This window comes from Scylla paramamosain, chromosome 7 (assembly GCF_035594125.1).
Source record: "Scylla paramamosain isolate STU-SP2022 chromosome 7, ASM3559412v1, whole genome shotgun sequence".
NCBI classification, from domain to species: Eukaryota; Metazoa; Arthropoda; class Malacostraca; order Decapoda; family Portunidae; genus Scylla; species Scylla paramamosain.
The window spans coordinates 32,885,616-32,903,115 of NC_087157.1; the positions used below are offsets into that span (position 1 = coordinate 32,885,616).

At 47.4% G+C, this 17,500-nt stretch overlaps 1 protein-coding gene across 5 annotated transcripts in view; it reads left to right on the forward strand.

Moving 5' to 3' along the window:
- Nucleotides 1-17,500, forward strand: part of LOC135102386 (acetylcholine receptor subunit alpha-like) — an 88,686-nt gene that overhangs the window by 60,237 nt on the left and 10,949 nt on the right. For 4 of the 5 annotated variants that reach the window (XM_064007567.1, XM_064007568.1, XM_064007569.1 and 1 more), the window contains exons 5-7: nucleotides 7,648-7,816; nucleotides 8,994-9,130; nucleotides 13,911-14,054. In XM_064007567.1, coding sequence (XP_063863637.1) covers nucleotides 7,648-7,816; nucleotides 8,994-9,130; nucleotides 13,911-14,054 — 450 coding nt within the window. Of the gene's footprint in view, nucleotides 1-7,647; nucleotides 7,817-8,993; nucleotides 9,131-13,910; nucleotides 14,055-16,842; nucleotides 16,858-17,500 lie in introns of all 5 variants that reach the window. The other variant, XM_064007570.1, reaches the window with a different exon arrangement.

The following is a 17,500-nucleotide window of genomic DNA, read 5'->3' on the forward strand; positions in this document are numbered from 1 at the left end:
CTCTCTCTCTCTCTCTCTCTCTCTCTCTCCGCTGCTTCACCCCTGGACGCCGCGGCCCGTCAGTACGCGACTACTTCCAAGAAATTCCAATAACGTAACGCTATCGGGTTTGGGCCAAGGCGGATGTTCGCGTCGCCTGGGGCTGTGTGGGAGGCCTTTCACGATTCTCCTGTCAGTCTTTCTGGGGGGAAAAAACGAAATGAGAAATTTAGTCGATGCTGAAAACACCCCATGTGTATCTCTCTCTCTCTCTCTCTCTCTCTCTCTCTCTCTCTCTCTCTCTCTCTCTCTCTCTCTCTCTCTCTCTCTCTCTCTCTCTCTCTCTCTCTCTCTCTCTCTCTCTCTCTCTCTCTCTCCTGGCTCGGCGTGAAGCTACAGGTATTGGTGTCTGGAGTCCCCGGTGTGCTCGGCTCACTGATCTCAAAAGGCGGCGGCGGAGCGTTGGGCGAGGCCTTGCTCTGGGACATCCCTCCGCAGGTGCTGATATTGGTGGTGCCAGTTGCAAATTGTTTGATTGCGACGGTGGTGTTGGATCGATGGGGAAGTGGGGCAGCGGCGGCGAGACACAGCGCGGGCCATCAACCATAAGATGGAAACAGCGATGATTGTTGGAGGAAAGGGAAAAAGGCAACTCCCGGCTGTCACGTTTAATTACCCAGCCTTTGTCTCGCGCCGCGGGGGAGTTGCAGATACCGTCTCCGGGAAGGCCGCGTGACGCTCCGGGGCGAGAGGAGCAAAATTTTTCTTTAAATATTTATGCCCGACAAGTATTATTTCAGTGAGTGTTTCCCCGCCTCGCCAGCCTCGTGTGGCGCGTACTGCTGACACGCCGCGGCCTTATCTCTGATGTGTGTGTTCAACCTGCTCCTGATTTTTTTTTCCTGGTTGGAAAAAGTAGTTATAGGGACGGGCCAACACGAAGCGCAGTGCGGAAGTAGCACGCGGAGGCAGAGAGATATGCTTGAATCTACAATCTACAATCTACAATCAACAATCTACAATCATGACTGTTGGAGAATTTAGAAAGGAAAGTTTCATAGAAGGGTGTGGACGGCCGTGAGTTTCCGCGTTGAGAGGCGGGGCTTATTAGTGATGCTGTCCCTCGCTGGATAACAGGAAGTAACTGTTCTGTGTGACTCATGGTGCCGCCGTGCACTGTATTTGTAATTTTAATGAACGCGCAGCACAAGAACCTCTACAGGAGTGCACTGCTTCACTGGTTCTTCATGTTGTGAGTGAATAAGAGAAGGTATATAATGTATATCCATCCCTTTATTAACAGCAACAGCAATGACCCATAGACATGATGCATATTATACCGAAATTATTAAATTGTGGAAATATTAACACTGTCTTGTCCCCACCGTTCCTTCTCTTTGTAATGTATGTAATGCAAACTTGAGTCGACTGTAAATCTGATTAATGAAATTTAATTAAAATGTGTGAAAAGTGCAGTGGTGAACCTGAAAAGTGAAATCAGTAGCTGTGGGTGTCCAGCAAGGAGCGGCAAGAAGCACCGGGCGTGTTCATAATTGTAGAGGAAGAAGACTGTTGCAACTTCCACACGGCGAGATAAAGTTGGTGAGCGTCCGTGAGAAAAGAATTGTTAGACGAGCAGCTTTTTACTCCACTCTTTTTAACAATGCGTGTGTATGGGGCTACTCGACACACGAGAGGCGCACTCCATTCAAAGGCGACCCGGGCTTCCCTTCCTGCAGGGGATGGAGGTGATGGGAGGAGGGGGGATGGACGAGAGGGAGGGGCGAGGAGATAGGAGGGGATTAAGAAAATATGTCGTAGGCCGAAAAGAACACGGAGCTGCAGTGGAGAGAGAGAGAGAGAGAGAGAGAGAGAGAGAGAGAGAGAGAGAGAGAGAGAGAGAGAGAGAGAGAGAGAGAGAGGAGGGGCGAAGGAACGAATGAGTGTTTTAACAGATAAACTTTCTGGAAGGAAGGGAGCGGGGACATCCGGTGTGGGTTACTGAAGGCTCACTAGGTGCATCAGGGAGTAGGAATTTGTGTTCGGGATTTTAGAATAGCGACGACGCAGAAATGAAGAGTCAAGTAGAAAACACAAGTTTCTCGATGGAAGGTGCCCGACAGAAATGGACTCTAGAATGCTTATGTTATTGTGCAGTTTTATGTGATATACATTAAGAAATTAATAGTAAAGCCATCACAAAGACCTTCTTGTAGTTTGCATTAAAAAGATCAAGTAAAACCATTAATTTTAGCGTGATTCCTGAAGCTCATCACGCAGATAAAATCTGAATGAGACTGAAGGGTACGAGAATAATGATAAGGTTGGCGCGGTGGTCTCCAAGGAGGCGGAGGGGCGGTGGCTGGCCGAGGCTCGCGTCCCGGAAGCAGAGTTTGGGAGGCGCGGCGAGCTGCGGGTTTGTTCAGCGAGTTGGTCCTTCGAGATGATGACCAAAGTTTGTCGCGGAGGTTGAAATAAAGGAAAAAATGTAGTTTTATAAAAGGAAAGAGGAAAACAGAATAGGTTTTTACATTTGAGAATAATAGTCTGTAGAACTGTACGTGTGTCGAATACGTGAGGAATGAATTATGTGAAAAGTTAAAATTAACAATTAAATCTTGGAGGAAAGGAGAAGTGGTGGAGGCTGAAGCAAGATAGTTCCCTGGGCGCGCGCGCACACACACACACACACACACACACACACACACACACACACACACACACACACACACACACACACACACACACACACACACACACACACACACACACACACACACACACACACACACATCTGATCACAGGAAGGAAGGGGAGTTGCAGGAGAGTTGATATTAAGTTAGATTACATTTTTTTCAGTGTTTCATAATTATACCCTCAATCATCTAGGTGTTGGAAAAACCTGGACGGCAGCTCCTGACCGAGAGAACATTAAAGTTACGAATATTGCAGTGCCGAGGCGAGATCTGGGCTGCCATGAGTCGTCACCTTGAGGAGAGGTGGCCTGAAGATGTTTGTGTCTTTGTACATAGTTGGGCACTGAAGATTTTACTACTGTTTCAAGGGTGCCGCTGCCTCTCGAGTTTGATGAAATGGTGTAGTGCAAGCTTAGAATACAGGTTAGAAAGACAACACTAGTGACAAAAGGAGTCATAGATCGACTAGTTCAGACACAGTTCAAGGCCTGTACCTGCACCTTTACTAAAATTACATCGCCTACGTTTACTCAAATGAAGTAACAAGTGTCGTACTGTTACTGTTAGTCTAAAGGTTTAAAGGAACAAGAATCCACTGAGAAAACACGGCCTTCACTCCAGCGAGGACGCGTAAGGGAGGCCAAGAATAGACCACCTCGCCCACTGTCCAGGCAGCCACAAGCGACAGGTGTGTACCTTTGCCACCCACGCCTTGCCTTGCGCTACACTCCCACGCCTTCATGAATACTGACCCTCGTCTTGCCGCCCACGTCCTTCTGAAGTCTAAACATCCCAACTAAAGATTAATTTCCACTCCACGAGAAGCAGCAATAATAGTGAGGACCTCCCTTCAACGCAGCCTCCTGAACGATTAACATAATTTGAATGTGTGAGAAGGGCGGCGAGTGTCCAGCGAGGGGGTGAGGCTGAGAGAACAGAAAACGGGGGGAAACAGCCGCCGCGCCGCTCGCCAGGAGTAAGCGAACTCTTGGATAAAAAAAAGGAAAAGGAAAAAAAGAAAAGAAATCCAGACGACGATGCCTCTCTCATTTCTTCCCTCCACCTTCCTCTTCTCTCCCTCCCTCGTCGTGAATCCGCATCTGGGCCGCCAAAGTTTTCTCGCTTAACAGGAAGGCTAACTTGCTTTACCTGAAGAAGTGGAGGAGGAAGAAGAGGAGGAGGAGGAGGAGGAGGAGGAGGAGGAGGAGGAGGATATTGACGCGTTGCAGGAGTTCACGGAAGCATCAGGGAAAGGAGAGGCGTGCTAGTAAGATCATCTTAACAGCAACAGTACCACCACTTATGCAGAAGGTAGCAAGAGTACTAATGACGAAAATATTAGCAGCAGTAGAGGTGGTGGCAGTAATGTGCAAGCGACGGTGCAACGAGAGGAAAACAACAAGGGCGAGGCGAGTGTGTGTGTGTGTGTGTGTGTGTGTGTGTGTGTGTGTGTGTGTGTGTGTGTGTGTGTGTGTGTGTGTGTGTGTGTGTCCGTGATGCTGAAATAATTTACGGGACTTGGAGAGAGAAATGAGATGAAGTTTGCAGGATGTGCGAAGATGGTGCCTGCTTTCCTCTTGCTCTTGTCCCCTCCGCTCGCTTTTCTGTCCTGGGTTTCCTCCTCCTCCTCTTCCTCCTCCTGCTCCTCTCACAAACAGACATATAAAAAAAGAAAAAAAAAACATTAATATACTCGTGGTTGATTTCTTTTTTTTTTCTTTTCCAAGCACAGTGTATATGAGAATGAAAATATGTTATCTATTCCACCCACGTCATCGTTTTAAGTTGCTGCGTATAGTCGCGTGTGATTTGAAGGCATAGCTAGTGGTGAGGTATGGGAGGTGAGTGTTGGAGTCTCTTTGTGTGTCACGCAAGAGATGAACGTTTTGCAAGCGAGGGACTTTTAAATTCACGTGTGCTTCGGCTCAGTTCGCATTAGGCAAACACTCGTATATTCTCTCTCTCTCTCTCTCTCTCTCTCTCTCTCTCTCTCTCTCTCTCTCTCTCTCTCTCTCTCTCTCTCTCTCTCTCTCTCTCTCTCTCTCTCTCTCTCTCTCTCTCTCTCTCTCTCTCTCTCTCTCTCTCTCTCTCTCTCTCTCTCTCTCTCTCTCCACACACTCAGACACACACACTTAAATTCTCATCCATTACCTTCCTTTCCCAGCTTTTCACCCACAATTCCGCTTCTCACCCATCTCGACACAACACCTCTCCCTCTCTCTTTCGTCTTTCCCTCTCCTTCCTCATCATTCTCAGAGTGTATGATTCCCCTACAGGACAAAGGCTTCCCCAACCTTCCCCGTTCATCTCTTTCAGCTTCCCATGTACGTATTCCTGGCTATCCTTGCAAAGCTTCACATCTTCCTATCTATATACGAGTATATAATTTTTTTGTTTGTCTCTCCTTCTTTTATCATTCCCAGGTTGTCATTAGGTTACGGATGCTTTTCTTACTTATTATCACTTCAGCCATTCCTCCTCTTCCTTTCCTTCACTTCTCCCTGTTCCTTGTAAAATTTCTTATCTCTCTGTCCCTTTGTCTCTATCTAGTTTTCTCTCTGTCTCTCTCCTTTCCCTTACCATTCCCAGGTTGTTAGGTTACTGATACTCCCTCTGCTACATATTCATCCTTTCTTCTTACATATCAACTATTCCTTCTCTTCCTTCCCCTCACATCCCCCTAATCCTGAGGCTTTCCAAACACCGCCTGCTGTGTTTCCCCGTCCCCTCTCCGCGACTCTCAGACATGTATGTACGTGTCTGGAGCTGAAACACTGAGCGGAATATTACTTGGTGTTGGTGTGTAATGGAAAACGCATCAACTGGGGCACTCTCGGCTTCCTCTTTGTTTACTGGAGAAATGCACTGCGCAGATTAGCGATTTAAGGGTCGGGTGGTAAAAAACGTTATTGTCTTTTTTCTTTTTTTTTTTTTCTTCTCTGTATTAGTTTTTTTTTGGAGAGAGAGAGAGAGAGAGAGAGAGAGAGAGAGAGAGAGAGAGAGAGAGAGAGAGAGAGAGAGAGAGAGAGTTGGTAATCACTTCGCCAGGTTGCTCGTGCCGCCTGCCAACTGTCTCACCTTCCTCGTCGTCTTCAGCGTTTCTTCACCTCATCCTGACGCTCCCTGTGTGTGTGTGTGTGTGTGTGTGTGTGTGTGTGTGTGTGTGTGTGTGTGTGTGTGTGTGTGTGTGTGTGTGTGTGAACGTAGTACTAACACGAAAAGTAGAATTACAACTTAAAAACTTTTCCTTTCCTTCCGCCTTTCCTCCCTCTCAAGACCTTCCTCACCCTCCTTTCCATGTCCTCCCTCCGTCCCTCCCTCCCTCCCATGCCCCTGCCTCCCTCCTAACCTCCTTCCCTCCTCACCACCCAGGAAGAGGAAGAGCAGAAGCAGCAGCAGTTTTCCCGGCATTCAGTGAAGTTTGTTACACATTGCCAGCGGTTTATGAGAGTTCGGCGCCGCTCGCAGACCAGTTTTGAGGCACACAGTCGTCGGTTTATCTCAGGCGGGGAGCAGTTGGGCTGAGACGGACGCCTCCACACCACCCGCGGCTAACTCCAGGGTCGCCGGGGTCTGCTTATCCGTCATTTCCATTCGGGTTGGGATGTTTGGGATGCTGCGCGTGTGATGTTCCCAAGGGCAGTTCAGATGCTCGTCACTCCGTCGCTCGTATTCATCTGGATTGGAACGCATCGAGATGTTTTTAAGGGGATGTTGTAATGGCGGGATGGGAGGCTGGCAGGCGGTGTCTAGGGGGGTGAGGACTGTGGTGGAGGGCATGGAAGGGATGCTCTATTCTTTTCGAAATAGCGCTTGTGAACATATCGCTTGCCTCTCCCTTCCTTTCTCCCTCCCTCTCTCTCCTCCTCCCTTCCTTCCTCATCCTCTCTCTCTGCTCCATGTCTGCAAAGCCTCAGGGGAAAGAAAATACACTTAAGCAAGGAAGGAAGGAACGCAGATTTTCATGAACTTCGCTTTTTAACTTTTTTTTTTCAGTATATAGTATCGTCAAACTGTATATTTATTTATTTTATTTTATTTATTTTATTTATTTATTTATTTTTTTTTATTTATTTATTTATTTATTTTATTTATTTATGTATTTATTTATTTATTTATTTTATTTATTTTATTTTATTTTATTTATTTATTTTTTTCTTTTTTTGTCACAGGATCACCGTGAAGGAAGTTTCCCCAGTGCAGTGAGTCACGGGGCTGTATTCAGAAACTCTCTATTTTCCAGCGCCTCGGAGATGATTAGCCGAGCTCTCAAGAGTGTTTTCATCTGTTAACAATGTAGAAATTTTGTAAATCTATCACCAGAATCATAAAAACACCCTTGATAACCATTGCCACCTCAACCAGAGCCTTTTAAAAATAGTGAAAATGCGGCGCAGAGTTGTTTCATCTTAGGGTCCGCGGTGCCATGTAGTTGAGGTGTTTCGTGACATGCAGGATATCTCTCCACTTATGCCTCACTTACCCCATCGCCTGTTCCCTTTATGTTCCTCCACCCACTCGTTTTCTTTCCTCACAACCTCTCATTCGTTCCTCTCAACCAGACAGGCTTCTTTCTCTCCGTCCCTGCTCTTTCCTTCGGACTCCACGCTTGTTCCTTGTCGCCGCAGTCTGTTCGCTTCTCATTTTTCTCCCTTTCTCTCAATGGATTTGCTTCTTCTGAGTCCATCTACAGCAATGACTCTCTCTCTCTCTCTCTCTCTCTCTCTCTCTCTCTCTCTCTCTCTCTCTCTCTCTCTCTCTCTCTCTCTCTCTCTCTCTCTCTCTCGCTCTCGCTCTCGAATCTACACCTTCTACACATCATCTTCCCCAATTTCTCCTTTCTCAGCAACTTTCTCCATCCTTACTGTTCTCACTCGCTCTCCTTCCTTCCTCCTCTCTCATCCTCCCTTGTCTTCCTCACAATTCCCACTCCCTCACTCCCTGCCTGACTGACGCCCTCCTTTGCACACAGACACGAGAAGTTCTACACGTGTTGTGATGAGCCCTACCTGGACATCACCTTCAACATCACCATGAGGCGGAAGACGCTTTTCTACACCGTCAACCTCATCATCCCCTGCATGGGCATCTCCTTCCTCACCGTCCTTACCTTCTACCTGCCGTCAGACTCAGGCGAGAAGGTGAGTCTTAAGATCGTTAAGTATGTGTGAGGATATTCTCTCTCTCTCTCTCTCTCTCTCTCTCTCTCTCTCTCTCTCTCTCTCTCTCTCTCTCTCTCTCTCTCTCTCTCTCTCTCTCTCTCTCTCTCTCTCTCTCTCTCTCTCTCTCTCTCTCTCTCTCTCTCTCTCTCTCTCTCTCTCTCTCTCTCTCTCTCTCTCTCTCTCTCTCTCTCTCTCTCTCTCTCTCTCTCTCTCTCTCTCTCTCTCTCTCTCTCTCTCTCTCTCTCTCTCTCTCTCTCTCTCTCTCTCTCTCTCTCTCTCTCTCTCTCTCTCTCTCTCTCTCTCTCTCTCTCTCTCTCTCTCGTCACCCCCCACAGGAGTGCCCAGCGAAGCATCCTCGTCTGAGCACAACTTGCAAAAATTGTATCTTATCCCTGGGTCACTGTGACGTCAGCGGAATGCAAAACAATGAGCTTCTTTTTCTGTCTTTTTTTTTCACCAAACCATGAAAAGTGTTGAGGCGGGTTAGGTCCGCATATCAGTTTCTTTTAAGATAATCGGAGTCATTATGAAAAGAGGTGTGTGTGTGTGTGTGTGTGTGTGTGTGTGTGTGTGTGTGTGTGTGTGTGTGTGTGTGTGGTGTAGTGTAGTGTAATAATCTGTGTGAATTACGCCTGGAGGCCACTTGGAGGAGAAGAGGCAGGCCACTGCGGACACTGGGTAAGAAGAAGAAAAGAGATCAAGGAATTATAGGTAAAAGAAAAGGAAAAATATACTTAGATATTCGTGAATGAATGGGAGAGATGAACTGAACAAGTGAAAAAATGATGGGTGGGACAAGTGGAATCTGTTGCATCTCTGAAGAAAGCGCGCCTCGATAAGCCAAGTGTAGGCCGCCTTTGTTGACTGAACAAAGGACTTCTGCTCGACCTAATTAGTGTTTTCCAATAGAAATCATCACATAAAAAATGTATATACATACTTTAGTTTCGTAGTTTATTTATTTATTTCAGTGGCATAAGTAACAGATGAGAAGTATCGTAGTGAGCTTTTCCCGAGAGCAGTAGCACTCAACACTGCCGTGAGTGTGGTGGCGTGGCAGTGTCAGGCTCGTTAGGGCGAGTGTCCCTTGCACCACCAAGGTCATATTCACGCGGCGTCTGTTCCACCCGCGCCTCACGCACACTTCCCTCGGCAGGTGACTCTGAGCATCTCCATCCTCATCTCTCTCCATGTGTTCTTCCTGCTGGTGGTGGAGATCATCCCGCCGACCTCCCTGGTGGTGCCGCTGCTCGGCAAGTACCTCATATTCGCCATGATCCTCGTCTCCATCAGGTGAGCCCAAGGGAGACCTCGGGGTGTCCCTCAGTGTGTCAGGGGTGGGGAGTGATGGAGTGAGGGGTGCGGGTGACGAGCCTCACACTCGCGCCCCCTCACTGTTCTTCACCACTTCCTCGTGGAAAATGAAAATGGTTTGACAAATATAAGTTTAAAAAAAAAGTATATTTGTCAAACCATTTTCATCTTGCATATGGAAGTGGCTGAGACTTAATTAATATTTGCCCACATAGGAAAAAGGATAATATTTTCCACAAAGTATGAAAATTCAGCATGTGTCCCGCAGCAATATTACTTGAGCTTAATTATAGAATTCATGAACGTAGACCTAATACATCATAATTGCAATTTTTAGATGTAAAATTTGTCATAATATTACGTTTGCGCTCGTATTTTATTCATTATTCTCTACATCCAAAATTAAAGTGGGGTTTGCCTTTCACTTTTCTTGAATATTAAGAATTTAGAATAAGAAAATTTGCATTTAACTTTTGCACTGACGTGGAAAACTGCAGTATTATATATAGTTTCTAAGGTTTGTGTTTGAGTATCTGGCTGCATGTCACGCCCCAGGAGCCAGGGGTGATGCATTCACCAACCATCAAAGGAGGATTTTTTTTTTCACAGGAAATATCGTATGCAAGGCTAGAGTGGCGCAAGTGGCGCATCGTGGTGTCAAAAAAGAAAATTAGTAGATTTTTACTGACAGCATCTCTTATTAGCCTGACTTCACACACACACACACACACACACACACACACACACACACACACACACACACACACACACACACACACACACACACACACACACACACACACACACACACACACACACGGAGCAAGGGCAGAGGAATTTAGGTCGCATCACACGTTGTACTAGTCATGACAGTCACCCTTATCTCCACGTTTTCTCACCGTCATTTAGTCCTGCAGTTATCTCAGCCACCCCGCACACCCTCACATCCTCACCTCCCTCCACCCCAACCTTCCCGGACCCTCACCTTCCCAACCATTTTATCGCAAATTCTGCAGGTGTGCTCTTACAACAGGTGAATAAATAATTTACCCTGACTTCCTGCCCCACTGCTTCACGCCCTCTCCTCCCGGCGTGTTTGGAGGCGCTGGGGGACCATTCTCTCTCCTTACCTACTGTGGACGAGAGGAGGCTGTATTTTTCCTCCTGCCTCCCTCCTGGGCCTGAGTGGAGAGAGAAGGGGTGGAGAGGAGGGAAGGAAGGGGGTGTCAGAGGGGTGTAGGTTTCATCAAGGACCTCCCCACACTATCCCGGCCCTTGTATTCATGTGGCGCAGCATTACCCTTGCACTTCGGCCGTCTAATCAGGTTCAGTGTTCAGGCGAGATTTTAGCCGCCGCACGGAGCTGGGCAAGGGAGGTTAACCCAATCAGAAGCCTCATAAAGCCTTGCCTCGTTGCCCCTGGTGTGGGAGAGGGAGGGAGGGAAGGGAAGTGAGTGGGGAGAGCATGAACTAGTGGCACTCCTGACCTTTCCTTTCACCTGTGGCTTGTATTTGATGTTCTCTGTGCTCGCCCTGCTTCCCTGTGTCCCCTGCACCCCTCCATCCGTCCCTCCGCTTCCCCTGCCCTCCCTGCCTCCCTCTTTCGTCATGCTTCCCCGTCTCTCTCTCTCTCTCTCTCTCTCTCTCTCTCTCTCTCTCTCTCTCTCTCTCTCTCTCTCTCTCTCTCTCTCTCTCTCTCTCTCTCTCTCTCTCTCTCTCTCTCTCTCTCTCTCTCTCTCTCTCTCTCTCTCTCTCTCTCTCTCTCTCTCTCTCTCTCTCTCTCTCTCTCTCTCTCTCTCTCTCTCTCTCTCTCTCTCTCTCTCTCTCTCTCTCTCTCTCTCTCTCTCTCTCTCTCTCTCTCTCTCTCTCTCTCTCTCTCTCTCTCTCTCTCTCTCTCTCTCTCTCTCTCTCTCTCTCTCTCTCTCTCTCTCTCTCTCTCTCTCTCTCTCTCTCTCTCTCTCTCTCTCTCTCTCTCTCTCTCTCTCTCTCTCTCTCTCTCTCTCTCTCTCTCTCTCTCTCTCTCTCTCTCTCTCTCTCTCTCTCTCTCTCTCTCTCTCTCTCTCTCTCTCTCTCTCTCTCTCTCTCTCTCTCTCTCTCTCTCTCTCTCTCTCTCTCTCTCTCTCTCTCTCTCTCTCTCTCTCTCTCTCTCTCTCTCTCTCTCTCTCTCTCTCTCTCTCTCTCTCTCTCTCTCTCTCTCTCTCTCTCTCTCTCTCTCTCCCCAGGCTTGCCATGCTTCCGGGTTAGCGGTCGTGCCTGCTTCCATAAATATCCATTAGAGAGAGAGAGAGAGAGAGAGAGAGAGAGAGAGAGAGAGAGAGAGAGAGAGAGACTTTCCCTCCTTACCACTCCTGAGGGACTGACAGAACACTCCACCACTGCAACCACCTTATCATTCCTCCACCAACCGCCCCTCCCCCCTGCTACCACCGTCCCTCCCTCAATCCTCTATTACTCCACCACTTTCCACTCCTTACCATATCGCCACCACTCCACCACCCTGCTGTTACTTCATGCTCCACCACCCCGCCCTCCTTTGCCATCCCCGCTCCTCCACCACCTTCCTGTTATTCCGCCATCCTCCACCCACCCCTGCTATATCGCCACCACCACTCCACTCACGCCACGCCGTCCACTCTCCTTCTATCTCCCCGTGCCGAGTTCCATGTCGTCACCTCATTTCGGTAGTGTTAGATTCTCACCCGCCAATACCTGCAAGGACACATGATATGCACGTACACGGGACTGAATTGAACTGAAGACCTCGGGAACTGAAAATGTGCGGGATGGGATGGCGGCTGTTACGTGTGTGTGTGTGTGTGTGTGTGTGTGTGTGTGTGTGGTTGGAAGGAACTGAGTGACGGTTTTCATACACCAACGATTCTCTCCACGTATAGTACTACATATGGGCAAGTGTGGTGGTGGTGGTGGTGGCGGTGGTGGTGGTGATGGTGGTGGTGGTGATGGTGGTGGTGATGAGTATACAGATAGAGAGAATACACTGCAAATGAAGATAGATTTTGATGGAAGCAGTACAGGAGGGGGTTGGAATCACTCTTGGTTATGAGAGAGAGAGAGAGAGAGAGAGAGAGAGAGAGAGAGAGAGAGAGAGAGAGAGAGAGAGAGAGGTACTACTCGGTTTATTTAGCTCTTGAAACATTCTTAGCCTGACCACCAACTCTTGAAAGATTTTGAGGCTACCTTAACTGGAGGGGACTGTTCTCTCTCTCTCTCTCTCTCTCTCTCTCTCTCTCTCTCTCTCTCTCTCTCTCTCTCTCTCTCTCTCTCTCTCTCTCTCTCTCCAGGACTTTACTCGCTATTATCCATCAAATCCCTCTTAATTATAATAAAAAAAATCGTGAGAGGAAGGAAAGAAAAAAAAACGCATTAAAATATAAACGTTGCCTTTTAATTTTTCATCCCTACCCAAAAAAAAAATAGCATACCAAAAAAAAATAATGAAAACACGAAAAAAAAAATAAATAAATAGATATCAACCTCACAAACACTCGGAACCCCTCCCCCTGCCCCCCAACACACACACACACACACACACACACACACACACACACACACACACACACACACACACACACACACACACACACACACACACACCGTACAGTACATAGCGAAGTGGACAGCGAGAGTACTTGGAGAGCAGCTGTGGAATGAAGGCAACTCGAACAAAATACTCTCATCGTACGTTGGCAGGAGTGGGACGCGACAGCCGGGAGGGAGGGTGAAGTGGAGAGAGGGATGTAGTGGTGTGGTGGTGTGGTGCTGTGGTGCGCGAAGGAGGAATGCATGGCAGGTCGGAGCGTTGGACAGTTTTGCGTTTGGAAATGAAAGTACGAAATGGATGGTTGAGAGAGAGAGAGAGAGAGAGAGAGAGAGAGAGAGAGAGAGAGAGAGAGAGAGAGAGAGAGAGAGAATGGCGATGTTTGCAGTTGTAGCATTTCCTGTCTTTCATCAACACAGTCTTACAGAGAATTCGAGGAGGGAGTGAGGTGTCAGTGATGCACAAAGAGGACTTAAAAATCAAAATAAATACGTCATAGATCTTGGAGTCCCAACATCTAACATTCAGTCGTCAGTCCGCCTGTTGTATCATTAAATCCTTTGACTGCAAACATACAGGTAACCATTTTCAGCAACCCCAGACAATTTCACTCATCAAAAAATTTACCTACACGTTTTAAAAAGCCTCGTTACATATTCGATAACAATTTGCGCTTCGAGTGTTGTCCTTCAGAATCATCATATAAGGTTATACAACTGAAATATCAAGTAGAGAAGATGCTTTAGCAGTCAAAGGGTTAAGACATTAGAATAAAAAAAAACACCCTTATGATCATACGAATATAGGTATTTGTGTAGTAATTTATGTATCGTCTGCAGAGGAGGCTCTTATTGTGTTCTGTTTTCTGGTGATCAATTTTGCTTCCATCTGTGACGACCATTCATAACTCAAACAGGTGTTCCTAACTAACGTGCACACCTGACGCAGAAGCACAGAAACACTTCCCTATGTTATGATAATCTTTACTTTCAAGCACGGCGCCGTATGATCCCGTTCCTGCGCCTGCTATCCATCCATATCTATTAATATATTTCACTTTTCCAGCTCTTTTTTCACTAAATCCTACAATTTCCTTTAACGTCCACCCCACCAGCCTGTTCTGAAGCCATCCTGCAGAGTCACCACTAAAGCCTCCCTTTCTCTTTCTCTCCCTCTCCCTTGCATCACTCGCCGTTGCAGTATATGTGTGACGGTCCTGGTGCTCAACGTCCACTTCCGGTCGCCCCAAACACACAAAATGGCGCCCTGGGTGAGGAGGGTGTTCATCCACATACTGCCGCGGCTCCTCATCATGAAGCGGCCCCAGTACCAGCTCAAACACAGGTAAGTTGCAGTACACGGCGACTCTCTACTCGTTTTGACATTCCCGAGAAGGTAATACTGTTGGTGGAGCTTCTGCTATGATGGCGGCCTTGGCAGTGCCTTTGGTGGGATAATGGTGGTGTTGGTGGACCTGGAAGAGGGTGTGGGTGACTGGCAGGGAGTGTGGCTACTTCTGGCAGCGGTAGGGTGACCTACGACGTGGAGGAAGGGTCGAGGCGCCTGTCAGGTTTGGTCTGGAGAGTGTAACAGGTGTTGCAGGTGCAGTATTAGTGGAGCAAACGACGGAGAATGCTCTGTGTTCTTCAGGTAGATCCTTGAGGGAGTGGTGTGTGTGAGATTAGTGCAGGGTGTCCACGGACTGAGTGAGGCAAGGCGTAGGGCAGGACGTAGAGGGTTTCAGTGCCGTGACTCCTGATAACTGGCTGAGGCGTGCCGCGTGCCAGACGAGAGCTGCTCTGTGGTGGCACCGCTCCTCCACAGCGAGGCATAGCGCCGCCGGGTAATGCACTGCTGGCTGGGTGCCGCAGACTCACTGTCCTGTCACCTAATGATATCGTCTTTAGATGTATGTATATATTTAGCTGCTAATATACGAGTATACATGTACACTGATATATGAATGTGTACATAAATTCTAGATATACGCATGTATCTTCGTATGTGTGTATATAAACATCCTTATAGACATGTTTATATGTGTGTATATTTAGATTTATATACATATATGTATATGCACATTCAGTACTTGTTTGCAGTTTTCTTTGGTTGATGATAAACAAGATGAATACACAAGTCTGTTCAAAGAAATGTGAATCTATGTCAGGTTAAGATAACAGGTGTGCCAGGTGAGCTTAATGAAGCATTTCCTGAACCAGTGGGGCGCGTGAACACTCCACCATGAAGGAAGGTAAATACTGGAGCGTGCAGAGTGCCGCTGCCGGAAGCCAGGAATGACAAGCGACGGAGAGACTTAAGAGATTATTAAGGTCATCGCACCAACAAACCTGACAAAAGTTGCCGAGTCAATACGATAAGAGACTGAGTTACCGCGGTCATTTCCCGCCAGCCGGCGAGCGGCAGCAGGGTCTGGGCCGAACGGGGCGGGGCGGGACTGGGGAGGGGAGGCGTGCGTGGCCTCAGCCAGGAAGCTTCCTAAGGTTGACCTGCTTTTGGATTTATACAAAAATATCATTAGCAAGCGGTGATTAGAGGAAGATGTTATAGAGCAAACTGCGAGTAAAGGCAGCTGTCCTCTGAGGCAGTCGGAGAGCCTCTCTCCATGATATCACACTGCTGCATTCCCTGAGGTACACTCGGCGCTACTTTGACTCCCCGTGCTGCAGTGGAGGGCGGCACGCGGCAGCCACCTCACTCCCAGCCTTCCACGTCCTCTCGGTGACACAATTTCCAGCGCCACTGCTTCAAACAGCCGTCAGTTACTTTGACTCCAAAGCACAAGCTGCTGCTCCTCCGTGCGCCTTTGAACAGGACTTGACTAAAAATTGGTGTCGTAGGCTGAGCCGGGCCGTGCCTCTGTTGCTCCACCGGGGCTGCTCCGCCCCAACGCTGACACTGAATGCAATCCACAACTGAATAGATCACTAGTATGTGCTTTCGCTATATAGTATTTTTGGCTTTATATGTATGCGTGTGTGTGTGTTTATTATATATATATATATATTATATATATATATATATAATATATATATACTATATATATATATATTATATATATATATATATATATATATATATATATATATATATATATATATATATATATAAAATGTAACGCACAGCGACACACGTAAGGCGAGCAGCAGAGGCAGTGATGCCGTGTAGGCGTGTGTTAGATGTACTGGTAATTACTGAACACGTAGACTATTGCTCCCCCACCACCCTGTAGCCACATCACCTTTATCCTCACCGGTGATGCCAGGCCTCTTGTTCATAAATTTCTCCCCTTCAGAAGTTCGAGTGAAATTTTTCAATTTCCTAACTTTCCTGGAAGGATTCTTAGCCATGACTTGATATTGGTGTTTCAGATGTCAATGAAATTACATTATGATTATAGTAAAAGGTTAAGAACAACTTCTCCAAATTACTATTAGAACACACTACTGTTACTTCCCTGTTTAACCTGTGAGAGTTAAGGAGTTGTACTCTTTGTCTAACTTTTCCCCCCACCAAGCTCCTCCAGACACAGTCCCGTAGGCCTGCTGCGGCGGCGTGTTACTCGGGGCCCCGCGGCGGGCCGGCACACCCACCACCCACACCCCACACTTCCACCGCCACCAGATTATAACTCTATATATTTATGTCATAGATATTTGTGTGTGCTTGTTGCTGATTGCAGATTGACAACAGTACTCACTTGCGCTCCGGGAAACATTTTACAAAACTGCTGTGACATTGTGTTTTGTTTGGGAATGAGACCACACTTGGGTTTGTCGCCACATGTTATCCCAGGACTGCTAGTCTGGACCCAACACAGCTGCCACACACACACACACACACACACACACACACACACACACACACACACACACACACACACACACACACACACACACACACACACACACACACACACACACACACACACACACACACACACACCACCTCACCATCACCACTACCACCACCACAACTACCACCACCACCATCAACAGTAACAGTCCTCCCCCTCGGAAGTGTGTATCATGACCTTATAATTTATGAACAAGGGCAGAGCACAGTGTTTGAGCCCCGCGCTTACCGCTTCTCATCTCTCTTCCCCGCGGCACAGCAGCAGTCTGAAAAGGTAAACACACCGCCTCAGCAGTGTGACGTCAGCGGCAGCGAGTCTTGTCCTGGTGGTCGTGAGGCTCACTTTTCCTATCTGCTCCGCTTTGGGTCCACGAGTCGTAACGCAATGACCAATACACCACAAACACCATTATAATGCAATAACGCTAATGACATGACACCAGTCCTTTGCGGTGTTGTGGCATACCGGTGTGTAGTATGCCTTTGTTTGCCTCGTGCATTGTTTGGTTACGACTCGGGGGATGCGTGAGGCGGATGGGACGACAGTTGTACGAGCACCCCAAGGCAGACCCGCAGTGCCTGTTGCGTCACCAGTCTTGCATGCTTCACCACGCTCCTAGATCATTGTAGACCACCTAACGTAACTTTTAGAAAACTGGAGTCTTTTTTTTTGTTTGTTTTTAAAGCTACACAAATCCATAAATGAATTCCTGAGACAAAGGTGTAATATTAAATAATGTGTATTGTTTCATCCTGGATGACCACGTGACACGAGGCTCAGGAATTCATTGACTAGAATGCTCTTCACTCTGCCAATTTCACAAAGATGTTTGGTCTCCAGTGAATTGTAGAAGGCATGAATAGGCTAGTTTACTTTATTCATAAAGTTTAAGTAATTGTCATGCAAATAATGCATA